The sequence below is a fragment of the Corvus kubaryi genome, unplaced genomic scaffold (assembly GCF_017639235.1).
Source record: "Corvus kubaryi isolate FWS band 111438036 unplaced genomic scaffold, C.kubaryi_AGA036_p1.0 125, whole genome shotgun sequence".
NCBI classification, from domain to species: Eukaryota; Metazoa; Chordata; class Aves; order Passeriformes; family Corvidae; genus Corvus; species Corvus kubaryi.
This window is the reverse complement of record NW_024580660.1, coordinates 1,455,185-1,482,985: the sequence shown is the minus strand read 5'-3', so window position 1 is coordinate 1,482,985 and position 27,801 is coordinate 1,455,185. Positions and strand designations below refer to the sequence as shown.

The window sequence follows — 27,801 nt, the reverse complement described above, 5'->3', positions numbered from 1 at the left end:
GTGCGGGGCTCGGCGGTGAGGGCAGCGCGGGCTCGGGGCCGGGGTCGCCCCTCGGCGCGGGCTGGCGGGCTGGGCGCGGGCGGGGCTGGCCACCGGGCGGGTCCTGCTGCTGCCCTCTGTGATGATTTGTATTATTATTATTTTATCTCTCCTTGTGTGCAGGGCAGAGGGGCGCCCGCCCAGCCCGGCAGCCCACGCGGGGTTTTGTCTGGCACCTCGCAGAGCCGCGGAACTCACGGGCTGCCGAGCTTCTGTTCCGCGTGTGAAAAAATGAACTCGTGGATTTGCTTGCTTGCCTGCTTGTTCCGAAACACGGGCAGTTGCGGGAATGAAAAATTCCTGATGTTGCGAGATTGCTTATATTTTAATGAGAAAACCCCCAAAAGTTGTGTTAATTTGCGTTACTTTTAATGAAAGACTGGCGGCCAGGCGGCGTCCTTGGGGATCTGGGTATGCAGCGAGGTGTTTCTGAGCGACATTCTGTGCAGGTGGGGACCTTTTTGGGACTGTGTCTTGAAGATGGACCCTGGTAGAACATATCCAGGTGGAGCCCTTATGGTTTAAATTTAAGAATATTAATTCTCCTGTGGTTCATTGAGACTGTTAATGTGTTTAAACCATGGTCAGGTGTAGGCTCTGAGCTCTTAGAGCTGTTCATTCATGGAGGATTTTCAGTCATAGCCCAGCTGGGTCTGGAGCCTGACTGGGGGCTTTGGATGTTGCTGTGGTGGGAGAATGGGGTAACACTGATTTTGGGTCACCTGGGTTTTTTGTTGGTTTCAGTGTCTCTGGCTATGTGGTGATTTCCCCAGCAAAGCCTACCTTTGTTTTCTTCTTGAAGTTTTTGTTTTGTATTTAATGCCAATTAATTGTTGTTAGATTAAATTTGTTAATAAATCCATCTCCACAGTCAGATATGCACAGAGATAAAAAGTGAGACTTCATTTTGCTGGAGATAGTAAGAATAAAATTCAGTCTAGATATTCAAAAATGGTTTGTGGCTGCCTCAAAATGGTTCTTTAAGCTTCAGGATACATTTTTTTTTCCTCTCATTAATATTTTTTTTTTAGTATATGAGGCTTAATGTAGCTAACTTGGACAGTGACACTGAATACCTATAACACATAGTCTTAGGTTGCAGGCATATACTAAGTACTACATACAAATAGATCCTCACGTGCTTCCCCAGAGAGTCTGTTTCCATGATGGTTAAAGCTGGAACATTGAATGCACAGGAACTTCCAGAGACTGCACTTTTTCTTCGTCGTCTTTCTTTTTTTCTAGTTCAGGGGACCTTTCATGTTGTCCTTAGTTGCACTGGTTATGTCATGCTATTCCAGCATGGCATTACACAATGTGACTGATGCAGTCTCATGTGTCACATCACAGTGGAATCACTGGAGGGAAAAAGTTTTCCTCGGTGGGACTTAAAGATATTTATAAAATTTGGGGTTTTTTTTTGCTTGTGATATTTGTTGCTAAGGTCAGAGGCCTTATATTGCCTCAAGGTACCTGTCTCATTTCCTTGGCTATTGGAAGGTTTGAGGATCAGGAGGAGATTCTGGTTCAAAATAAAATTGGAAACCTCCTGTTTCTCTGTAAAATGGGTTAGATGTGTTTTTAGATTACTTTCAAATGGCAAAGCATAGCAGCACTGCTGCAATCAGCTGTATTCGTTCCTGTGCTCTTTAGAAGAAACAGAACTGGTTTAATGACCTACTGCTTCATGGTGAGGAGCAGTGAGAGAGCGTTTGAAGTGATAGGCAAAAGCAGTATTTCTACCTGTTGTCTTGTCAAGATTTTTGCCCTGGCATAACAAGGGACCTCAGCATGCAGAACAAGCATTTCCACTGTGTTATGAGAAATGTATTTTTTATGCTGTTTATCCTTCAGTGGTGGGAGGGTGTCTGATGCTCTTTTTTTATTAATTCCTTTGTTACATAGGACACAGGTTTGGATTTTTTTTGGTGCTTACCAGGCTTGTAACAACATGCAGCTAAATATGTGCTGTTACACCATGCTCAGCTAAAGTGGCTAAAATTGATTTAATATTTAGCCTCTTCAGTATACAGTTCAGTGTAGTAAATCTGTTTTTCCTGGTGCCTGCATATTGAAGCCTGCTGATATTGATCCTACCTTACAAATTAACTCAGGAGACTCTTTGTCTCTTGTAGTAAACTTGTGCTTCTCAGTACAAAAAGAACAGCATTTTAAGCTGGTTGACCTGCTAAGCTGTGATTTTGCTTTCTTTACCAAGTAATAATAGAACCTGTTTGTTCACGTATTATCATGCTCAGGATTTTGGGAGGTGGCACACAGTAACTTTACAGGCTGTGGAGAGAGATCCCTGGGTAAGAGACCCCAGAAGAATATTGGGTTTGGCTTTAGATGTGGGACTCACACCCTGGAAAGCTGAGTTTTGAGTTGATCCTTGCAGGCTTCAGTCGGTGTTGTTGCAGTAGGTTCAGCTCTGATGTACAATATTGTCATTCTGGGCCAGTTTTATGTGAGAAGCCCCAAAGGCAAGCTAACACTCTAAATAGGCATCAAAGCATTTTGAGAAGCTTGGATGAGGAGTGTAGTGTGTTCAAAACATGTAATTATTGTATCGGTTCTGACTTGCGGCTCCTGGTGGTGGGCAAAGAACATCAGTAGCTATGTTTTCTTTCAAGCTGGTAAAAACTGCTTTTTTTCACCCCCTTCTAGGTACTTGTTTGAATACATAGAAGAAGATGACAAGTGTGCATGGATGATTTTACGTAATTAACACCTGCTAGATTTGCAAAAGGCAATTATCACTGCGAAGTGTTTACATTGATTTATGGGAGGAAGGTGGCCCATGAGAGGGATGCTGATAATATCAACACAGTGGATTAAATGCACATTTACACCTTTATTGACATATAAATTATCTGTGCCAGGAATGCACTGAAAAGGCTGCTGATGGAGCAATAATGTGGCACAAACTACTGGGTTTGGATTCAGCTCTGTCATCCTTCTGTAAGGCACGTACATGGAAACCTTCATCTGAGCTACTATAGGATATAGAGGCTCACAGAATGGCTGCTTGTTAAGATAATGAGCAGTGATGGCAAACAGGAATTTAGAAGGATGATAAAAGACATGGACGAGGTTTGAAGGAATTATCTTGCCTTTTTTAAAAATTATTTTTAGATTTTTTTTTTTTTGTTTATACTATGGATTTTTAGAGAAAGCTTAAGGAGGCTGGAAGAGTCTTTGTAGCAGGGAAATGGAACCTGGCTCTGAATCCAGCCAACATCAGAAAAGAAAGACTGTGACACATGGACTGGAAGATCAAAAAAGGGTAAGTGACAAAAGGTGGGAACACTTTCTGCTTAAATTACTGAAGGAGATGCAAGTGGCAGAAGAGCTCCACATAATGCTTTTATCACTTGCACTTGCTGCTTGCTATGCTCAGCCAGCTGTAGATCTCCTGATTATATGTTTTAGAAAATGTTTGTCTTTGTCTCCAGGCTTCTTCCAATGTATGGGGCAAAGAGCTGAGGGAAGGGGAAATTGTGATGAGAGTGAAAGAAGGGAAAAATCTCTAGAATTCTGGCTGTTTGTTGATGGGGAGACATACAGTGCAAATGCAGTATACTGACTCTTAGTGAGTCTGGTCAGATTATTGATTTATTGTAAGTTTACCTTTTTTTCTCTGTAGATATTGTTAGTGGAGTGGTTAGAAAAATGCTTTCTTGGTGTTTGGTGTTTTAATTTGCTGAGAATGTTGTACATTTGCCAGTGCCCTCATTGTCCTGGTGGTACTGTTTGCATTTTGCTGTAGTTGCCAGATATAAGTTTGGCTTGAATCAAAATGTACAGTGGAACGTGCGTAATGTCAGCTGTTGGCCCTTATTTTGCTCAAGTGTTTTTGTGGAAGCTCTGTGTGTCAAGGTGGTGTTGTGTTATCCCCTCTTAAAGGGGTGCACTAAATTGACCTAAGTGAAGTCCTTGTCTCAGACAAAACTGTAGCTTGTGAACAGCTGGGACTCCAAAGTTGTTTTGTTGGCACCAGTCAAGCAAACTAAAACTTTGACATGTTTCTGCTGTATAAATCATTGATGTTGTCCTCCATGCAGAGTTGGTGGGGGGTAGAAAACGCTGTGTTGAGCTCTGTGTGGAGAGCTCCTTTTCCTTGTGTGATTTTTTTTTTTTCAGTTGAAAAGTGAGTTGGAAAAAAACCTGACCATCAGCTATTATTTTGCTGTTCAACAGCACTGTCTAATTTCAGGGAGAGGGAGGTTAGTGTCACAGTTTCATCAGGTCTGCTGAAGAATAAAAGTGGTTTCTCTGTCACCCCATTAGAAATCTAAGCAGCCTGGAAAACTTTCAGAAATTGGATAAAATGCAGCTGTTTGCTTGGAGAGAAATAGCAGTTCGGGAACATTTATTTGGGGAACAAAATAAAACTCCTGAATGTATTTTAATTGCACCAAGCATGATCTATTAACTGACAAGTTGCCAAGGTCTTCCTTCTGCATTTTTCAAGGAAGCATTTTGGGACTGAAGTAAATCAATATGGGTTGAAACAAAATCCTTCTATTGACTTAATTTCTGGAGGCTGCTAGAACCCTTCCCCGGGGGGGGGGGGGGGGGGGGGGTTCTTAAGTGTACAGCATTATACTGCATGTGGGGTGTGATGGCAAAAACATTTGCGACCTGTGACACCAAAGTATGCTGTAATTGTTTTGATGCACTGAAATTAATATGCAATTATGTCTGTCTCTCCTTGCTGATAGGTATGGGAGCCTACATCTCCCATCTGCTCCTGGCTCTGGGTGTTTGGTGCACATGTAGCATGGGGCCTCTGAATATATAATATAACCCCAAGTGAGGCTCAGTGGCAGCTGGGATAACATCAATTGGTCATGCTTTGCTGACATTCATTTTAACTTGAACTCTAGCCGTCATGGAGATTATTAAATTTATAATGATATATGTAAGATCCATTTTAATGACTCCGCATGCTTGGGTGATCTCTCTCGCTTCTGTTTGCAAAACAAGTCTTAATAGAGTATTACATTTCATTTCCTATAGAATTTTTCAGGGAAAGGTTACTCATGAGAGTTTTGCTTAGACTTACGCTTACTGGGAAAAATGAGTTTGGAATAATAATAATGTTGATGCAATTCAGTTGTTGTTATTATGGAGTTGAATAGTAATGTAAACTTTAGTGTTCCTAAGCTTAAAATTCTTAGATTTCTGATAGGGAAAAGTGGATATGTGATCAAAGGCTGTTAAAATTATTCTTCAATAGAGACTTTGTTATTGGAAGTGAGGCTTATGCTGGAAGAAATAAGATCAAGCTAATTTTTAATCAGGTGAGTGCATTCTCCTTTTTATCACCATGTATTATGGACATAAAGTCAACCATTGTTTAGTGTTTCTGAAGCAGTAAGAAATCAGTCTGTGTACATACACCCCAAGATGATGGATCTGGCTTGTCTTTTCCAAGTAAAGTACAGAATGCTATGTTTGCATTTGTGGTGTAGAACTAAAGCTTAGTTTTCTGTTTTGTTTTTTTTTTCAAGTGTATTTCTGGTTATCAACTTAGTAGGTATATTGATTAAAGTAAGACAAGATTTAGTATTTGTGCTTGGTTTTTAGAGGGATGGGGTTTTGCTCTTTATGTGTTGGCTGATTTTCAAGAACTCAAAACTGGACTGCCTCTGACTTTGCTGAGATCAGCTGAAGCAGGTTCTTTTCACTCATCACAGCTTCCCAGGCTGAGTTTAAGAGGACTCATATTAATCTTTGGGATAGCAATACAGCTATCTACATGTCTTAAGTTGGCTCTAGTGGGAATTACATTGCCAAATTCCATGTAACTGGTAATGTACAAGTGAAGAATTTGATCAGGTTTAATAACCGTGTAAGCTGACCATCTGAAGGTAGCAGGATTACCAACATGAATACTGATGTGAATAGTGAGCAGGCTTTATGCCAGGATATGACCTTGGCAACAGAGTCTTCAAATACAAGAGTAATATAGGTGATGCTATAGACTTTTTGTCCATGAAGTTTGTGTGTAGAGTATTGTTTTGATATAAAATGGATGGTCACTCTTGAGCAGTGAATTCAGATATTTACTTTTTTTTTTTCCTTGAAGAAGAGACTTGAAGTAAAAAATGCTGCTAAAATAATATAGTTAGGTACATTTTCATGTCCTTTGTCATGAAAAATTTAGTGCTGCCCTGTGTTCTGATTAAATGCATTTTCTGCTGATGAGTGAGAAGAAATATTTCTTCAGTCGGTTTCCATCCTTCGTTCCCTCTTCTTCTTGACTTTCCATTCAGGTCCATAGCTCTAAGTTAGTGGGACATCCTAAAGAAATGTGTATGTGCAGTAGTGACAGAAGTGTCTTCTGCTCTGCCTGGCTGAACCCTCTTTGACTGAATGATGAGTAAAATGTAACTGTGAAATGCATTCAGACTTTGGAAGGATCTCTGTAAATGTGTATTTTATGCTTAGATGTGCTCTAACTAACTGTCTAACTAAACAGTTGTCTCCGCTAAACTTGAGATTTTAATTTTTTGTTAGAGATTTATTTGCACTTACCTGGTGTCCTGGGCTGGTAGGTTTTAGGAAGGACTGTGTTGTCAGCAGCACAGAAAGTAGCATGGTAATAGTAGACCTCACAGGCTTGTGATGTTGTGGTGGTTGATTGTTTTTGTGCATGGGTTTGTGGACATTTTTGGTTTTGACTGCAGAAAAGTTTTCGTCCTGGACTTTGAAGTATCAGTTCAAGCTACCTGCTCATGCTGCCACAGAGGCAGAGTGTGTTTGGTACTGGACCTTTTAAAGCCAGACTGATGGTGGTCTTCCAGTATTTTTTTTTCTCCTTTTGCTACTTTAGAGTAAACATCCTCAGCTCTTTTTTTTTTTTCTTTTATTATTTTTATTTTGAATGAAGAATGTGCGAGCTGCAGTTTTACAGTGTTACAAGCAGGCTAACACTGTTTTCATGGGGCGTCTTTCTCTCTTGTTTTTGTTGGAGCAGTCGTTGTGATACCCGTGACTGAAGCCATATGCTTTAGCTTTCTCCTGGGTTTGTGCTTTTCCTGGCTTATTATTGATACAGTTCCCATTTGCTTGAGGATGCTCTGCTGATACCTTTATATCAAAGTCAGTTTAAAGAGCATAAGTAGTCTCACATGTATTGACCTGCTTATACTGAGGACTTGTGTTGTTTAAAGCAGGGTAATGGTGGCTGAGTACCGTGTTTATTAGCAGAATTTTGTGCTGAGACATTAATGCAGTTGGGTACTGTGCTGCTGAGCCAGTGTGGAAGCACTCAAGTATAACCACTTAAAAATTGCAGCAAGACTTAGCTTATGAAATTACAGCAAGCTGTGTTGTGGTGTTTTGATAATTTAACTAACTGGGTTTTTATGGAAATACACATGCAATAAAAATTCACTGAGCAGGAGAACTGAGAAGATGTCAGCTTCTCCTTTGTTTTGCAGATATGTAAACCCCTCTATAAACATAACAATCTCTGTAAAATTTTAGTTCCTGACTGGATTTTATGTTTTTATTGCAGTAATTAAGGTTGTTAATAAATTTACTTTAAACCTTATAATCACAGAATCAGATTTGGGAGATTTTAATTACATGGATGTACCTTGGTGATCTGTCCAGGGCTTGGCTCTGCGTAAAGTCATAAATTTCCTGCTCTTAAGGTGCTTTTGAAACTCTTTTTGTGGGTGTGTTGTCTGTAACTATTTTAAACCACTCTTCACTGAGAAATTGGCTCAAAGAAACATGTAGTTGTGTTTGTTTTTGTGATGCAGGTTTTCACCTTAATGGTTGCTACAAGGTATTTTGTTCTTCTATTTTCTCTAAAAGTTCTTTCTGCAAGGGTTTTAATGAGAGAGTTATAGGAGTGTGATTTGATATTGCCAGCCCTCTCCCAGACAGACCCTGGTCTTAAAGAAATTTCCCATATTGTCAAAAATGTTTATATAGTGTAAACAGAGGATCTTGCTTACTCAGCTGATGTCTCTTGTAATCTTTGTCTAGTTAAAGGAATTTTGCAAACTTCTTAAGATTCAAGGGTGATTCTTTTCCAGCTTGTGTAAGTTTAGGATGCGATGCAAAGGATCTGTGGTGATGTCAGCCAATCAAAGGTTCGACTGCAAGTGGTGAACCTTGTGTGCCTGAGGACTCTGTGGCAAAGTCTCAGCTAGAACTGGCTCATGTAATTCTGTCAGTCTTTCGTCTCTTTGCCCTGTCCTTTCCCCATCTCTGTGTTACTGTACAATGAAAAAAGCTTGTGTGTGATTCCTTGAGGTCTTAGGCTTGCCCAAATTATTCTTGAGGGCTTTTTCCAAAATCCTGGCATGCATGCCTCTGAAAATGCTTGCATGGTAGACAGTTTACACATCAGGTAAGTGCAGATGCCGTTGTAAATGGAACTGTACAAAATCAGGCAGAAATTATTTCTGTTTGCTGAAATTGTCTTGAATAATATGGAAGAGTTGATTATTTCCAGTCTTAAAGGAGTGAGGATCGGTGCTGATGAGGACATTCTATGGCACCTCTGACTCTGCTTGTGTCTGGAAGGACTTCCTTGCTTGCATTTGTGTGTATCTACACAGCACGTGGTTTTAAACTGGCTTTTCCCCCCCTCTCCTCTGATGGTAGATTAAGACTACACTGGTGTGATCTGCTCATTCAAATCCTACAACAGTGTCTGGTGTGCTGTACTGCCAGTGGCACTGATCAATAGCTGATCTTTCAGAGCTGGACAGAAACCCAGCAATATGATGCATCAGCTGCTTGCCTTGTGTGTAGGGAAGAAATCCAGCCCTTCTTCCAGCTGCTGCTGCTGACAACAGGCTTTAAAACCCTAAGGCATTACATATGATTATTGTTCTTATCTTGGATGACTATGACTATTAATGGTCATAAGTTAGCTGGGATATTTCAAAATTTAGCCAGGCATCTTGATTCTGTGGAAAATCTCCAGTCTGGGGTGGATTATATATTCTGTCTCCTTCAGTTGGCTTTGGGGTCCCTTGTCTGGGGCCCTTGTGAGTGTGGGTTAAAGAGTGAAAGCTGGACGTGATGCTGTAGCTGTGGCTCAGTGCATTATTGAGCCTCTTACTCCAGTTTTCCACATCCTGTGGTATAAATGAGGATTTATATTTATATATATATGATAGCTAAGATCCTAATGGCTTCATCAATCTAATTTCAAAAGTAATGAAACCAAAAAGCTCAAGCAGTAAATACAGGTAAGTGCTATGTAGTGTAGGGTGTGTTCTTTGGAGTATAAGAACACTTTTTCAAAATAAAGTTAACTTCTGATATTAAAGAGGGTTGTAGGATGCTAAGGAGAGCTCTCTACCTAGTAAAAAAATTCTTCTGTTACTAGTTAGATTGTAAAAAAACTTACCCCTTATGCCACAGTGTTTTCGGGAATGCTTCTGCAGCTGTGAAATGCATTTCATCTCTCATGCCCTTCTTTTACAGTGGTTTAGCAGAAGTTGCTGTATTTCCCTCATTTTTTCTGTGTTTAAGACATAGCAAACCCCTGTTTTCTGTGCCATAGGATGCATTTCCCCTGATGCACTGCTTCCCCACTCCCACAGCCCTTACACATGGGAAAAGTCCAATGGAAATTACTGAGTGTCAGGTGAGTCAGTGTTGCAAGAGTAAGTTCTATGTCCTGTGCATTTAATAGGACAGGTGTCTCTGTGTGTTACATAAACGGTACAAGAAGGTAAACACTAGAGGTTGTGTGTTTGCTCATTTTTATAAAGCAAGTGTGACTTTCAGATAATGCACATTCTAACTCATTAGCGTGTAGTTTCCTGCACACCTCCTTAGAAAAATGTTCATTATTATGCAAATGGCTACCCTCTGGCTTTGAAGTAATTGTCACTTAGAATAATGTGTGGGCCATGGTATAAAATACTTCAAAACCTAAATAGCTGGGAAATTCAAATTGGACAGTCAGACATTGCCTCTCGCTGTGTCTGTGCCTGGAAGCAAATTTGATATCCCTGAGGTCAGTTATCTATTGTGATATTCCTGGTGAAGGGAGTGGTAGGAAAGGGAATGAGGAAAAGGAGGAAGGAGTGTACAGGAAATAGTCTCTGTGGTAATTCAGACTTCTTTACTAATTTTAGAGTGTATTACAAAGCTTGGAGTCTTCCAAACTCAAGGGTCTTCCAGAAAAGGAGGCATTAGGGAGAGACAGGCCTGCATTTGTCAGTATTTATTTTTAGGCATTCAGTGTTAGGGGTTTTTCTGGTTGATTATAGTCTAGTTTGACAGATGTGATATAGATTTATTTATGCTTGCACACTGCAGCAATTCATAACTTTAGGAAACAAATATTAGTGACATCTTCCAGTAGCAGCAAAGCTCTAGTATATTCTTTAACAAAGAAATTAGGTTTCTCTGTTAAGATCCAGTTCAACAGATGACTTTAAGCATATTTCCTGTTGCAGTGCAGATGAAGGAATTCTTGGTGAGTGTGACAAATGTGTATTTCTTAGGTACTCCTCCTTTAAAAGCATCATATGTCTGTGTATGCATTCATGTTCATGTGTTATTTTCAAAGGGTTGCTAAGAGGAATACTTAAAATGTAACAGAACCTGGCAGTAAAATAGGTGTGTTACAGATGAAAACGGCTATTTTCTTCTAAAATTGTTCAAGGTCACATTGGTCTAGCTCTAAGGTAACTTGTAGGAGACTGCTGGACTAAGTGAATTTATTCTCCCAGGTGAATTCCCTTTGTAATGCAGTACCTTGCTATTGTCTTCTAGATCAAGTTGTGATTTCCCTTTGCAGAGGAAGACTGGAAGGGCCAATACATCTGAGTTTCTTCCCTTTTCTTGCACAAACCCTTTTGCCAGTCAGTTCACTCTCTGTTTCTGCTCTTTATCTGGCAATGCAATGTAACCTAGAGGAAGGATGTGACCGTGGCCCATGGTCTCTGTGTACAGTGTTATGGGGAGATGGAGACAGTGTAGAGACCTCAGCCTTTCTCTAGCTTCTCAGGAGTCTGCTGCAGTGTCTGATGGGAACCAGACCCATTTTTGGGAGACTTCGAGAGACTCCTGCAACATTCCCATGGAAGTAAAAGTCAGTGAGAGGATGGAGATCAGTTTTTGTGTAGAGGGAAAAAATATCTTGCCCTTTTTGTGGTAGAATTATAAAAACCTCTTCCTTACAGAAGACTGTCATTCATCCTTTAGAAAGAAATGATCTGGCTTACAAATTAGCTTGTCCTTGCAGCATTAGGGAAAAAATAGCATGGTATTGAAGACTGTGATTCCTTTTCTTGCTAACAGATTATGATGCGTGGATGTCTCTTGAGGCTATCGCACATTGATGGTAATAAATATGTACTCAGGCTTGCATAGCTATTTTTCAAGTATTCTGCACTAAAATGGAGTTGTATTCAAGGGAGCTGAGGGGCAAGAGAGTAGCTTCTGAGATCTGGTAACAGTTGAGAAATCGATAGAGACAAGGTAGGCTTGTTATGAAAAACCTCACTTATAGGTGGAAGATGAGAACTCTACGTGCTGCAAGCATTTAGTTTGCAGTTTATTTTCTAAAGTCTTTCAGTTCTTTGCTGTGATGACAGCAGTGACTATCAGATCCTCAGTAACTTGGAGGATTTGTTTTGGATAAACAACATACATCCGATATGACTACTCCAAAAATGTAACAAGGCAGATGGAATTGCCTGTGTTATTTCACTGTCTCTCTCTGAAGTTTCTTAATTCAGATGCCTTGTTTTCTTCATTGATGTTTGCTGTATCATGTCAAACAAGGTAATGAATTTTTAAAATGTCGTCAATTTAGTCCTGTGATATTCAAAATTTTTAAGTAAATCCTGTGAACACAGTAGGAATGATAGTGGTTAGAAACTGGAGAGATTGCAGAATTGCAAGGCGTAGGGTAAGGAAAGTTGGATTGTAGTTAAATTTTTTTGTGATCAGGGCATGAACTGGACCTCAGTTGTTCTATTATTGTTCCATTGGTTCATAACATGAATGTTAAAGCAGTCAAACAAAAACTAGATGGTGCTAAATCAGTTATTGAAGGTGTGCCCTTCCCATATCAGCCTTGATCAAAATCAACATAAGATACGAGAAGTGAATGACAGGTGCATCAGCTATCTCTTAATTGCATAATGTTTGTGCTTTATTGTTATTTAGGCTAATAGCTCACATCCCTTGAATGAGAAAACCACCAAGAAACACCAGAAGAGATCTTTATTTCAAACATGTAATTTTCACAGGTTTTAAATGCTTCACTCCATTGATTTGAAACTCATATTAATCTTATGTGCTGGTTTGTTGCTGTTGTTGTCTCTTTAATTTGCTTTCCAAACTGGCATTATTTTGATTAATATGCTGATTTCTGGAGCTCAGGCTTGGCAATAGGAATAGCCTGTCTTCAAACTCCTTTTCCTTTAAGATACTTGGCTAAATAAAAGGAAGATTAGTTATAGTGTGTATGTGTTAGGACTGGAATAAAATATTCATAAATATTTATCAGGTGGGGAAAATGAATACATGGGTGCATCCTTTTAAAACTCAGATGACATGGCATAATAGACTAGCTGGCAGAGGATGAAAGGTTAGTGTGGGGGAGATTTTTCACCTTGTGTAAGCTACGTAGTAACCTGGAGTGCAGTACAGCACACTGAAATGCCAAAATAGATGGAAGCATGTACAGGCAAGGGCCTTTCTAGATAGATAGGCAGATGATTGCTTTCCTAAGAGCCTGGAATTCATGGGTGGTCTGATATCATGCACTGTATTTACAGTGGCTGAGCGTGAAGTCAGTGTGTTTAGTGCTTTGATGGAATCCCAATGAGACAGAAGATATGTACTGCATTAGCGGAAAATCCAGATTTTGTAACATACATTGTAATCAATAATGGCATAAACACAATGTTTTGTTTTCAGTCTTCTGTGTTCACCTGTCTTTATCTGTAGGTAATATATTTTCAGCTTGCAGCTTTTGGGAGTTTTCCTTGTGTATAAGCATATCTCTTCATAGAGGAGAATGTTATTCTCCAGTTGTCAGTTGTAAATAATAGCAGGAAAGACGGAGCTCTGTGGTTCAGGGGAGTGTGTGAAGTGCTGAGGTGTGAAAGGAAATCCTCCCTCCCTCGTTCTCTGTGTTGTTATGGCTGGATCTGAGTTGGGAAGTGCTGCAGCTGCGTGGTGGTAATTGGCCCAACCTGGGTATGTTCCAACAGCAAGAAGCATCTCTGGAGCTTTACTAAAAGTTCAGACAAAAGAGCCCTTCACAATCTGAGTGTGTTACATGGGTTGGACTGATCTGTCTGCCACTGTCCTGCTGGTGCAGCTTCCCATTTCAAGGGCTGACTTGTTTGGGTGACCCCTTCAGTGCTGCCCTACACAGATGGGAATATCTGAGACACACAGATCCCAGTATTGGATGCCTCTTGGATTAAGCTAATTTTTTTTTCTTTTAGAAGTGGGTGGGGGGGGGGGGAGGGGGTTTGGTTGTTTTTTTGTTTTTTTTTTTCTTTTGGAGGTGAGCATCATTTTCAGATGAATCCAGCTGTCAGCCTGGCCCTGTGTGGCTTTTAGGCAGTGTAGCTCCAAGATCTTTGGCTGAGCTCAGGATTGGGGGGAACAGAAGAGTGATGGAGGATGGGAAGCTGGAGGAGAACTGGCTTGTTCTTGCAGTGTTGGTTTTGTTTTTTATTTGGGGTTTTTGTTGCTGTAAGTAAAATGGACATTAGAAATGGATAATCTTGATAAATGATGAGAAATACTTGCTCTAGTTTTGCAGACAAGAACACAGGCAACATGAAAGCAAGTATGATGCAAGCATTCACCTTATATGAGGAAATCGCTTAAAAATTGAAGTGTCCTTGTTTCTAAACAACTACAAAAAACCCAAACAAAAAAAAATACCCCTTAGAAACCACAACAAAAGCACAATACTCTACAGTCTGTAAATGACTGTTCCATAGTAGCTTTTTTTTTTTTTTACTGTTCCATAACATGCTTTTCATGTGTGCATTGAGGTGCAGACAGTTCCTGTCTATACAGGGTTTTGGTGTGTTCTGAAAAGAGTGGCTGGGCTGAGAGAAGTGTCCTGCAGAGCCAGAGGTGTGGAAGTGGAGGTGATCCCCCTCTGGTGCTGCCCTGTGCTCTTGGAGAGCAGGGACAGCTGAAGAACTTTGTCTAATCTACATCAGTTGTACATGCCTTTGAAGATGATGAAGCAGCAACTGCTGTCTTCTCCTCACTGTCACCTCCTCTGCCATAAGAGGATGGATCATGACTAGTAACACTTCCTCTGCAGTAAAAACTGGTCACTATCAAGTGCAGAATGATTTAGGATTAAGATTGTTCCAAGATGTTTTGAATGTCTCAAGAGGTGTGTGTATAAACAAATTATACATGCTAATTGGTTTATCTTGCTAGGTGTCTTCCAAATAAACGAGTAATTTATTTAATAGATTTCATGATTTTGGATGAGAGCATAGTATAAAGGTCTTTCATGTCCTGCTTCTTTGGGTTACAGTAGTGGTTCTGATTGCAACTTGTCCAGTAAGCCCTCTCAGCAGGTGTACTTCAAATATTCAGGACAGAGAAGAGTGGTTTTTCTTATTTTTCTTGTGAATCTTGTCTGGCATGGGGGGAGTCTAAGCTAGGGAATGGTGAGAGGAGGACAGAGTCTGTTCTGTCTCAACCCTGGCAAGTGCTGGTGCCCCACAGTCAGTGCTGTAGGTGTGCTTCATTTACCCCATAGTCCCTCAGTTGCATCTGTTCCTGGGGTCAGGAAGGCAACCCCCCAATCCCTGATGAACCTCCACATGTACTGTTAACAACCTCACACTGCAAAGAGTGCCCCAGAGTGTGTTGTAGCTGCTGCCCCAGCTGGGCATGGGCCTTTTGAAGAGAGGCAATGTAAAGCCTGTTAGTGTGGTCCTCGGAGGATACAACAGGATCTAATTATGTTTCCTTAAAGCTTGCACGTGTTTTTAGCCAACTTAAGGGGTGTCCAGTTATCATGACCAAATTCATCTGGGAGTTTGGAATGACTAATTTTCTTCTGAAAGAGAATAGTATGCCAAAATTGTTCTATTGCAAGTCAATTGCTATGATGAACTTCAATGATAATCTTTTGTTGCCAATTAAGATTAGTAATCTAGAGTGCTTTTTATGTTATGAGTTATTTTCCATTGCTATATCCATTCCTATTAAACTAGAAAGTGGATTTCAGTTTAGAATTTTTTTACAGCCTCTAAATAATGAAAGCATTCAGTCTTGATTTGTGTTTAATGGCTGGATAAAGACTGTTTGTTTTTATTTGTAATGTAGTGTTGTCTCCTTCGCAGATAACGTCAAAGATATCATAAAACGACATGGTGAGTGTTTAATAGGTTCGTTTCTTCCTTAATGCCTGAGAGGAAGATGTGACTGTGCACTTCAGCAAATGGTTCCAAATTGAGTCTTAGGCTCCAATATCTTAGCTTCTTGTGTGTCTACAGTCCAAGCACGTTGTCAGTCACCATATGTGGCAATGCACTGCATGTTCACAGTGAGCATCGTGCAGTTAAACCCTTCTGAAATCAAGGCCTTTGTGAGGGAGATCCAGGCAGCATGTCAGATGTTTGAGTGTTGAACTTCGGAAGCCAAAAACTATTCATAACCTCTGATGATAACTTAATATCCATGTGTGTGTTTTTTTTTCTTTTTGGCCACGTGCCCAGATTCTATAACGATGAGTAGTTATCTTTGCAACCTTTCACATTGTTGACAGTGATTAATAACGTGTTGTGCACACTTCCATTGCATCTAATACCAATTTTTTGGGTAATGGGAAAAGAATATCTAATTAGGGAGTTAATATCATTGACTTCACACATTGTATATAATTCAAGTATTATTTTTTTGGAAAAGCAAGGGTAGGAGTAGTAGATTGAAGTATGATTTTTATGTAGTTATGGGAGTAGAATATTAGGTTTTAGGTTAATTTCTATCAGTTTCCCTAATACAACTGAAATAGGAGCATATGAACACAGAAGCGTATTTTTAAAGGGTTTTACTGTGAGGAAGAAAATCTTTTAAATCACTAGATGCTGCATATACTCTTTTGAATGTTAAATCCTAAAGCATTAAAGATAGCAGATGTTTGTAAAAATGAGATGACTGCAGCTCAGAAATCTTGTTTCTCCTGAGCAGATCTGCTTGAAATTGCCAGTGTGTGCACTGATAAGCACTCAATACTAGGAATTTACCTCTCAGGCAATGTGTAAAAAGTGTAAAACTGATGATTGGAAATTAAGAGATGGGTACTATTGTCATACTTGGATACCTTTCATGTAAATACACATCCTTCAATTGCTGTATTTTTTTTAGTTGATGACATTTAACCTGAAGCACTTTTTTCCCCCCTTTTTGCTAGTATGGAAGTAGTTTGCATATTACTGTATCTACTCAAGAAACACTGAACCATAAATTAGGTCACCTATGCTGATTTTCCACACCTTTTTTTTTTCCCTTAGAGTGAAATTTAGCTTTTCTGCTGTTTGTTTGTCTGTTAAACATCTTTACCTTTCAGGATTCAAGGGGTTTTTTTGTGTTGTTACAGCTGCACTATCTAGCAATGCAGAACCTGTAGTTGTTTCATGATTTAGATGATATCTATGTGTACATATTAATTTCTGTTTATGTGGCTAAGGACTGACATAGTAAACTGGTATTCTCTCTGGTTTGTGTCATGGTTACTTCATTAACTGTGTTGAATTATGCTATAAATATTTGCAGGAGCCCAGTCTTTGTAGTCATTCTCTGTGGGGAATTTGCATTGAAATTGATGGGGGATCTGAGTGTAGAAAAGCTGCTTGAGTGGGCATCATCTGCTCTTTCAGGCACGCAAGCCTAAGTGGTAGAATATATATATATATATATTTAACTGCTAATGTACTGTTAGGGCAATCAAGGGGATGATTCCCTTGGTGATGTAAGTGGTTAGGCAGGAGGGGGATATCTGTTCCCTCAGAAACAGAGGAGATTTTTATCCAGAAAAGCTCTGGATAAAGCAGAGGCCGACAGAGAAGATGCAGGAATACTTCTGTAAGCTGAACAATGAGATGATGATGGGAGGGATGCAAGTTCAGTGAATTCAGGATTGTGACTATGTAAAAGCCTTTCATTTGTTCCTTCCTCTAAAGTATTTTGAGCTTTCTATGAATATTGTACTAAAGGTGATGTATTCTAGAAGTTTGTTTTAGAGTTGCTGTGTGCTGGGATGCAAGCTCACACAGAGCTACAGGAGCAGAAGAAATTATTTTTGAAAATGAATTTAAACAAAATTCGCACCACTGTGGAAACCCTCATACAATGGAAGACTGATATAAATTTACTCCTTTCTCTCTGCAGCCTTGGAATGGGATGGTTGTTGAGTAGCAAATCTTGTGCTCCATGAAGGAAAAACACAGTTGGAACAAGTTAGTTTTGCAGATATACAATAACTGCAGAGAAACAATACAGTGCTCTCACAAAAAAGCCTTTGCATTTACTGTTTGGCTCTGACCTGTATTTCAAAGGTATACACACAAGGAGAATGAAAAGCTGTGTTAAATTGTGGAAAGTTTGCGTCTTTGCAGGACTTCATCTTGACGTATAAATACGCGGTGAGAACTCTGGGATAGGGACTCCATTGTTTCTTTGTGGAAAGGCACACACCAAACTGAAACCAGAAATAAAAGGTGGTGGTTTTGCCTGGATCTTTCTTTCCATAAAGATGGACCTTTCTGTACCAATAAAGGTTACCTTTTTGTAACAATAATTGCCTCAGTTTCTTCCTTCTCCTCGGAAGCAATGCAAATGGAGAACCAAGAAGCTTGGCATGGAACAGCTTTGTGATGGCTCACTGTGTTTCAGCATATATTCTACTGTGGTTTTTAGCTATAATCTTTCCAATTTTTGGCTGACAGTTTGGCTATGTTTATACTCCATGACCCCAGTGGTCTGTCCAAGCCTCAGCAACAGAGCACAGTAAGCTAGTGAAAGAGACAGAAAAAAGCTGAGAAATTGTGGGTTTGTTGGTTTTTGGAGGAGGGAAGGGGTTTGTAGTCTTTTTTACAACCTAATTTGCATTTTTCTGGAGACAGGCAGTGGTGATATTAAGGCCTGTGTTATTTCCCGGGGTACTCAGAATTCCTAAGTCTGAGTTAGACTCTTCCGATTCTGCTGTGAATTTCCCTCTGTGATCAACAGAAGAATTTTCGTCTAACAAAAGTAAGGTCTTGTGATTATGCTAATATGCTCTGATGAAAAATGGATTTTCTCATTTGAGCCCTTGCATAAGGGGCTTTATTTTGCTCTTTGTTCTTTTTAAACTTGCCCTTGAAGTATCCTGGCCATTTTAGACCCAGGGTAAGATCCTAAAATACATCCAGAGAGTCCTGAGAAAGGTGATGCCCAGTGGTCATGCTTGCTGGAGACCTGCTACTATGCAAATAGAAAAATACTTTCCATGGAAGAAGTGTAGGGCTTTCCAGTCTTGCATTTCCAAAGATGCTCTTTCCCCAGCAGCAGAGTCATTTGCAATTAATGGCTTAGAGGCAAGGAGTGAAGCGCAGAGTAACATGAGAAGTCCTATGAATATCAGCCACAAAACAGTGCATATCTTTTCCATCAGAAATAGTTGATTTTTCATTAAAATGCTTGGAGATGAGTATTGTTGTGCATGGGAACAAGTCTGGCAGTGGTTTGGAAAGCAGAACTGGCCTATTGCACTGCATTTACAAATTGCATGATGGTCACATTGCTTTGAATGTGAGACTGGGAAGCTCTCTGTTCTGAGCCTTTGCAAGTTAATGGCTTAGTCTGAAATCCTCATACTCGGTTGAAAAGATTCCCTATTGGATAGGGAATTGCTAACTTGTGATATTGATTCTGACAGGGTTTTTTTTCTTAAAGAAATACGTTTTATTTTCTCAGTGAATTCAAGGCGTGGGTGTGATGCCACTGGAAAATGAGCACCGTGTCTATTGCCAATTTGAGCACTTTAATGGCTGCACTAGAGGCAGCTATTCTAGCAGAGAAACTTGTGTGTTATTGTTCATATTATTTCACCACATAAAGGAATCCATTTTAGTAATATGAGTTGATTTAAAATACACACCAGTGAGCGAGTAATATAAAAGCTGGTAGATAAAAAAGTGTTTCCTTCTTGCTTAACCTGTGTGGTTGGTAGCTGAAATACCTGTCTTAGGCAAGAACAACTTGTATGACTTGTCCTTGAACATGAATTTTGAAAGTTGGCCTAAAATTTTGGTCAATCAGTGCATGTTTTGATTGTGTACTGTCAGCAGGTTCCCCATCAGATTCTTGTGGCTCTTCTCTCCTGCTTTAACATGCAGTCCTTGCACCTCTGTTGTTTAGTGGTGAGGTCTGGTGTAGGCACAGGTCCAGTAGTTGTGGGCTACTAGGAGAAACCAGAAAAAGTAGTTTCTGGCCTATCTGTTGCACTGCTTCAAGCAAATACTGGATATTTTGAGGTTAGACTAGAACCTTTACCCTTCAGTTTCTTTCTTAATTGTATTTTGGTTTTATTGGATCCTCATTCTAGACCTTTGAATCATTATGAGTATTTTGCTAAGTAGCATTGAAAATACAAGGGTGATGTATGGAAAGATACAGGACAGTATCTAGAAGTACTTAATCTGTGGTTGTTGCCACTCAGGTTCCCAGTGTAACCATTGCTGCAAGGTTTGAGTATATAAGTAGTCTGAAATAAGGTTTTTTAGGTACCTCTGAATTCCATGGATGAGCTGATATCTGTAATTCCATAGCTGTGTAATGGCAAGGAATGAACCAGAGGGAGAACTTAATTAACACTCCTCTTTCTGTATCTTTTCATTTAAGCCTGGTAGATTTTGTTCAGTGGTGCATCCAAGTCAGTCAAACTTCTTAATGCTCATCTGATCTGATGGGATAAGACTGGGAGCGTCACTGTGTCATTAGGAATGATGTGTTTTCCTCGACTGGTGTGATAAGGATGTTGCTGAAGAAGGATTTTGTTTTAATGGTCTTCTAAGAACAGGAAAACATCTTACTTGTAGCCTTTCACTGGAGGATGAGTTGTTGCAAACTGTCTAGTGATATTCATTTAGTTACAAGTAGAAGCCTAAGATTTTGGTTTTTGAAAGTTTGGATAAATTTGCAGTAGAGCAGAAAAAAAGAAAAGCTCAGCAGCAAACATCAGTAGAAACGGGGCTGCATCTTTTGGGCTGGAACTCAAAGTAAATTGGCTGTCTAAACACTGTCTTGCCAAGCAGCTGCTTACCAGGCTTGGTGTTGTTTTTAAACTGTGTCTCTGTCAACGAGGCTAATGAGACACAGCTCCACTTATCCCATGTTGTCTGTGTGTGCTATTGCAGTTGGATGCCAAGCTCATCCAGGGGTTCCAGTAATTCCTCCTCTGTGTGTGTGTATCTTCTGAAGTGGTTAATGACTTCTGGTCAATCTTGGGTCATCCTTTCCCCCTTACCACAAAGAGGTGTGTGATCTCTGTGCACCAGAAATTGTTACGTCTGTGCAAATCAATATCCCAGATGAAATTTAAATGGTGGCTTTCCAGGGGAAAAAAAAAAGCTGAATTTTCACACATGACTTTATAAAGCATTTCAAACAATACCAGCAAGTCTTGAAAGCTGTCCTGATCCACATGGACATGGGAGCCTAACAGCCTCAGTGGGTGGTATGTGTGATGTGGATGCCAGGGCTTTCTCATGTAAGTGTAGAGCACCACCATGTTTGTTCCTGAGATCTTCAGGGTGGTGGGTGATGTGTGGTTTACTGATTAATATTACTATTATTATTATTCTGGTATTACGTAGAACTGTGTTGCGTGTCTGCAGCACTTCAGTGAATCTCTAAGGTTGTGAAGATGGATCTGTGAAAGGAGTTAAATAGTGGAGCATAAAATGAAAGGGATGTGTTTATCTGAACTAACGTGTGTGCATGCATATTTATTGCACAATTTGGAAGTCTGAAACCCCTTGTTCTTTCATAAATATTTGTATGTTCCAGCCTTTCATTTTGGTTTAAAGTATGTAATCTACCATAGCAAATACACTTTTATTTTTTTTATCCCTTGACAGACCTTGCCAAATGATTACTTTTACCAGCTGTTGGAAATACTGGAAGAAATAATGAGCTTTAAAAAAAAAACCCCAACAAACTGTAGCTTGTTGCTTCCTCATTCCAGTGTCACTAGAAGGTTTGGACAGTTGCTCTGTCATTAAGTACCTACTTATTTCATTCGTTATGGTTGCAATGAAAATAACACTTTTGCCATTTAAATTTGTACTTGAAAATCTTTTCTTTGAGGGAAGACAGTCATATACAGTCATGTAGGCCACAAATACAATGAAGTGACAAGTGCTATATCTTAAAAATAGAAAAATGCTCAAATTGCTCCCACTCCTGGCCAAAATTTAGGAAACTCTTGGATCCTTAATGATAGTTCTCCATGTTTCCTCTGTGCAGATGGTTTCATGAGGCTTTAAGTTTCCATTAATTTTGTTTAATATGTAAGGATTGGTTCTAAAAGCATATGTGAAGTAGAGCCCACCTTTGTGAAGAATCACAGTGGTCATGGTGTGCAATGACCTCTTGTTGACTTGTACTCACAATTTAGAGACTACAGTGGGGTGTCTGGGTTGTGGCTTCCCAAGAGTTTTTGCGTTTTTGGAACTTCCTTCTGTGCAAAATTAGCCCCTTATTCTATAGCACCAGTTGTATTAGTGTTTGCTGAAAGTCTGACAGTGTAATTGGAGGCTTAGGGTTAATACTCACTTCAGATTAAGCTCAGACGTGTTCTGGGTGATGAAGAGTAAACCCAAAGTTTAAAAGGTTAAAATAAGTCTTATTATGGTGGTCATAAATGACTAATCAAATTAAGTTTATTCGTGTAAGTGTACTTAAAGTGACTGAGGTGGAGAAGTGTCTTAGAGTAGGTCTTTCTTACTATAGGAGGTTCAAAGTAAAGAATATTATTTCAGTAACTTTTTTCCAATTTTCAGGCAGTTGCATGTCTCTTTCTGCTGATACTGTCTTGGGTTTTTTTGTGTTGAGGTTGGTCAGGGTTTGCTGGGTGGTTCTTTTTCCTAGTATTTTTCTTGCTTGTGGTACCAAAAGCATAAAGGCTGGAATCCATGGTCTCCCGCTTTTGGTGTTAGCCTGTGGTCTGTGGTACACATAATTATGGGCTGTAGAAACAAACTAATGATGTCATTGATAGTTTTGCTAATGGGGTATGTGTTTGCTCTTCGTGTAAATAGAACAAATTATGTAGATGCCCATTTGAAAAGATGGGGAAACCTGGAAGAAAATGGCAAGTCACTGTGTGGGTGACTTGTTCTGGCACACATTTTCTTGTGAAGCTTGTTGTTTGTAATATTGACTCACTGGGTCTGCCTGGTATTTCAGGGGAGGTCAAGAGGCTGTTCTGATTTATTTTTTTGTTGGTGTGCATGAGTCATTTATTTGATTCCCAAGTTTTAGGTGTATGTGTTTGCAGTGTTCCTTACTTATGGTACCTGTAGTAGCTCTGCACGTACTTCAGCCCCCAGCAAGGACTAACACTTTGTCTTGCCCCTTCTGCGAAGAATTTCCTGTTTTCAGGGGAAAATAAGAAACCAGTTCCTCCCTGGATGTCTCTTTTTAGATGAAACTGCTACTTTTCAGATAGGTAACCCTATAAATGGGGTTGTGGAACAGGGATTAACCTTGTAGGTAATGGAAAGATCCAAGTTTTATCTACAGTGTTTTTTCTGTGAGTGAAAATCCAAGTCAGAACTAGGCTGGTGCATTTTTTGTGTGCTTAATATTCTTTCCAGTATGGGCTGAATGATAAATTTGGGAAACCTTTAGCATTCCTCTCTGCACAATAATGATTTAAAGTAGGGTAAGTGCTCTAGTTTTGTCTTTTCATGCTTATTTAAGAAAAATTGCGCTTCTGTCTGGCATCACTCCAAATGTGCCCCCCTAGCTTAGTATGATGAGCATGACACCATACGGTCCCTTGGGTCAGCTGGGATCAGCTGTCTCACCTGTGTCCCTTCCCAATTTTTTGTGTACCCCCAGCTTACTTTCCTGGTGCAGTGGCACGAGGAGCAGAAAGAACTTGACTCTGTGCAAGCACTGCTCATCAGCTACTCAAACACCCCTGTGCTATCAGCACTGTTTCCAGCACAAATCCAAACCATACCTCCATATCAGCTACTATGAAGAAAATTAACTCTACTCCAGAGAAAACCAGCACAGGCATCCCGAGGTCCTTTATTTAGTGAGCTTTCCCAGTTATGCCTCTTCAGTAAAGCTTATCTGTATGTTAGATCCTGAATGTGAAATGAATAGTCCTTTGTGTAAACACAAATAGATAAAATTTTATCACTTGGAACAGCTATTTCCATGTAGTGAGTTACATCTGAAATGCAGAATGACTGATTAAGGAGAACATAAGTTGGAAGATGTTAGCAATAGCTTGTGAATAAAAATGTTAACAACACTATAGGCGTCAGGGAAGGACTGTAAATAATTTGTGGTTTTGGAGCTAAAGATTAAGGTAAGAAGAAACTGGAAACAAGGGCTATAATACTGGAAATACATAGTCCTGCTGCATTCTGTTGTGTTCCTGACTGATGCTTTGCTTGTGTTTGCAACAGGACCCTGGGAGTTGAGGTTTTCCATTCTGGCACACACCAGGTCACTGTCCTTGGCTTTCTTTTCATGGAGTTTGACCCTGTCATGCTTGCAGTTTTAAGCTGTGGTCTCCATGTTTGACTTGTATTTCTGTTGTGGAGTGGTAATACACCTGAAGAGGGAGGTGGCATCATGTCCTGTGCTGTGCCAGTGTTGGTCACCTCATACCTGAGCAGTTCCATCCTTAGGTGATCCTGCCTGTCAGTAGTATCAGTTCCAAGAAAACCCTACATCATTGTTTCTGCTGGCAGCCAGTGGAAGGTGTATTTTTTGGGAGTTAAAAGGCAGCATGATGTGAGATTATGAATGCTGCTTGAGTATCTAAAATATTTAAGTATCTTGTGCATGTTTACCTCAGGACAGAGATGCATGGTCATCTTCCCTGCCCATGGCTGAGGGTTGGAACTGAATGACCTTTAAGGTCCTTTCCAGCTCTAACCATTCTGTGATCCTGTAGCTGCTGATACTGATGTGGAGGGCTGGGTAGCCACTGCTGTGAGATGATGGACAAGGGGCTGTGGTGTTGGTGTTGCAAAAATCTGAATGAAGGGGCCCCTTTCTCACCACAGAACAGCTTCTCCCAGTCTTTTCTACCCCCACCCTCTGCCCCCATCATTCCCGAATAATCTTAAGGCACATACTTTTTAGTCAGTGTAAATTAGCATTATTTTGGGAAACACATTCCTTAAAGCCATGTCATGCTTTTCATTTCTGTCTGGGCTGTGATGAGGCAGGCAAATGAATGGTTGCAGGTTCTCCAAATGCTGGTATTTCCCCTTGGCCTTTACCATAGTCCTGGCCCCCAGTTCTTGACTGGCAGCTGACCAAGGAGGAATCCTAGAACATCTCAACATCGAAAAACCTCAAGTGTTTTGAGGCTGGTGCCGATTTGTTGAGGATATGTGGTCAGAAGCTGGACTCTGGATTGGGGATACTCTGAATTAAGTTAATGCTTACCTGTATCTAACACCTAGTTGTGCAGAGTAGATGCATAATGGACACCTGAGAGAGCATTTGAGACAGAGCAGTTCTGGGTAACACAGGGGTTTTTTTTCTCCTATTTGTGTTGCATTAGCTTTGGTATTTCCTGTGTGTACACAGGTATTCCCCACTGAACTGGGTATTTACAGTCCTGCAGAAATATTTATAAAGCACTTGAATTTGTTGCTCTCTTAACAGCTTGGCACAAGCTCTAGGGAAGCACTACTGCTGGGAGCAGTAGGCTGCCTCCTTTTGTGGGATTCATTGTATCATTAAATGTCTCAAATGTATGTCCATTATATTAATAGAAGTGAAAATAGCAATACTACCTGGCTCCAAAAATTATTCTCTTCTTTCCTGTTGGTATCATAAATAGCATTTCCCTGCTTCCTGTGGGTCAAGCAAAACAGCCAAATCCTGTGCAAGAAATTACTCTCAATTTCCTTTCTCTTATTGCTGTCTCAGTGCTTACTGATTTGGTGGAAAGTGTGTGGGTCTTCCTATTATTTTCAACAAGAATTTGTTTTTTGTTTTTTTTCTTTCCTCCTTTAGGAGTTTATTTATTTTAGAAAATAATGCTTAGCACTTTCAGAGCACTTAAAGGTGTTGGTTTTGGTTTTGTGCCTGGTGTTTGAAATATCCTGGTTATACACTGTTTTAAAATGAACAGCACCTTGCCCTTCTGAGGGAAGAAATTGATAAAGAGCTAGGAAACTCCCATGGGACTAATTATATCTGAGGTTACGTGGAGGTGGAGGTTAGACCAGTTTCTTTGGTTCATGAGCCCTGATTTGTTTATATATGTGTATAATAAATAATTATAATTAACAAGGATATAAATGCTTTTAAATACCAGCCCCCTCTATCTTCCCAGGGGTGCTTGTAGGTGACTTCTCCCTTTTCAAGGGAAGGGAGCCTGAAGCCAGTTTATCTCAGAGCTCTCTGTCCCTGACCTTTCCTTCCCTGTTGCGTGCAATCCCTCCTCTCCACGCTGCCCCTGCAGTGAAGGAAAAGCCCGACCTGAGCAGCTTTGTTGGAGCAACTGTTTCGACTCCTCTTTTGTGTTCTGCTGCCAGCTTGGATAACTCAATGTGCTCCTCCGGAGGACACAGAAACCTCTTGGTTTCAGTAGCAAAGGTTGCAACAACAGACCTGTCATTTTTAAGCCCTGGCACTGCTTAAGATGAAGCTCAGTCCTGCTCTGAGGTCTTGCTGTAGGTGGAAGTGGGCTCTTATGGTGGATTTCTGTGCTGTGTAATGAGAAGGGGACACCATCTCTGAGGAGAAATACTAGAGTCTTGGTAGGAAAAACATCTTGCAAGAAGCAGAGCTTTGAATTTGTTATTTGGCATCCGTTAAATGCCCTTTAAAATCACTATTTCAAAGTGATTTCTCAAGATGGCTTTTTTGCAACATTTTTATAGGGACTAATAGCTCAATTTGGTCTTTTTTGTTTTCCTGTCAAACACTCTTTAACTTGGAGCAGATTGGCTTGTGTTGTGACTTCTTCTGAGCCAGCTGGTCCTGTTAGGGCGTTGAGAGGGGAAACCTGGGAAAGGGAAATGAGGGCTGGGACATCAGGGCTGCCTTTTTCTCAGGTGAAGATTTTCTTATTAGGCAGGACTCTGGAAGAGATGGGCAGTAGGAGCTGAAGTCAAATACCTTTTAGGGACTTACAGAAAGGATTGTACATCACAGGAAAACATCAAATACAAATCTTGTGTGTTGAGCACCTGCTGAGTGGGATAACATTTTAAACAGATTCCATGCTTAAAACTTTAATAAACGTGCTTGGTGTCAACCCTACACCTTTATTCCACCTTAAGCCCAGCCAGAAAAAAACCCTTTCAAGTCCTTGTTTTTAACCTTATAAACTATAGGCTTCCTGAGTATTTTGTTTTGCATTAATCAACTCAATTTTTTAATGATCAGTCTGAAGCAAAAGGAGACTCTGAGGCATTGTCAGTGTCACAGTAGAGTGTGATCAATGAGATTAATCAGCTGTGAGCAGGACACAGGCAAACAATTGTTCTGAAAGGTAATTGTAAAACGAAAATTGAGACACTTTGATGTGTACAGGTGGAGCAGCTGTAAACAGTGCTTTGTTAATATTCTCAGCAGAATCTGAGGCAGCTCAAAACTGGGAGAGCAAAAAGAAAAATGCAGTTGCTCCTTGTCTTGGAGGCAACTGCTAGACTGCTCTGGGGTTTTTTTGCCAGTAAGCATATTATCTGTTTTTTGGGGGTTAAGGTTTTGAATTTCGTATCATCAATCACTTTCTGGAGGGGTTTGGAATACATGTTGTGCTGTGATTAAACCAGTCCTCCACTCTGGAGGGACAGGATAACATACTGAAGTACATCACCTACAGAAAATCAAGGCATTTTTGTAACCTGTTATGGAAATAGGTGATGTTATTTTGCTGTAGTAACACACTGCTTTCTCTTGGTTCACTCTGATAAATGGTGACTATGAATTTGAAGTGACTTGTTTTTGTACCTTTTGAATACTGATCTGACAGAGATATATACTGCTTACTACGTCATTTCACTGTATTGCATAAAATAAAACAAGTCCAGTTGTAGCAGAATAGTAATCGGGAGCAAGCAATTTTCTGTCTGTTTTTGGTTTGTTTTTTTAGATTGGGTTTTTTTAATGCGGTGTGGGGTTAGCTCCTCTTCTTGCACCATGTTGCAGAGTATTCTTTTCTGCCTTTCAGTGAGACAAACTGAGCCAACTGCACGGGAGAGCCTTCACATCTAAGTGTTTATGACACACTTTTTGTGTTCTGGGTTTTTTTCCAATCCTAGGCTGATCTCACTATAGATGTCTTTCTCAGGATGGAATTTCTTTTTTTTTTGGTAGGGAAATTGCTTACTCCCATTTCTCATACTGGTAAAAGTGTGTGTGAGATTGCAGATTCTCTTGTAGCAACCAGGAGTCACTTAGCTGTGGATCAGATACAGAGCAATAAGGCTGTACTGCTCTAAATAATGTGAGTTTTCTTTTTTTTCCTTGTCTTTGTAGTGACCCATTACCTTCAGAATAATTCTTGTCTGT

The 27,801-nt window shown here is 40.1% G+C and overlaps 1 protein-coding gene across 3 annotated transcripts in view; it reads left to right on the top strand.

Moving 5' to 3' along the window:
* The first annotated feature begins 2,725 nt into the window (after positions 1-2,725).
* NAV2 (neuron navigator 2) overlaps positions 2,726-27,801 on the top strand; it is a 366,859-nt gene continuing 341,783 nt past the window's right edge. For 2 of the 3 annotated variants that reach the window (XM_042021488.1, XM_042021482.1), the window contains exon 1: positions 2,727-3,325. In XM_042021488.1, the coding sequence (XP_041877422.1) occupies positions 3,251-3,325 (75 nt within the window). In that variant the 5' untranslated portion in view covers positions 2,727-3,250. Of the gene's footprint in view, positions 3,326-27,801 lie in introns of all 3 variants that reach the window. The other variant, XM_042021454.1, reaches the window with a different exon arrangement.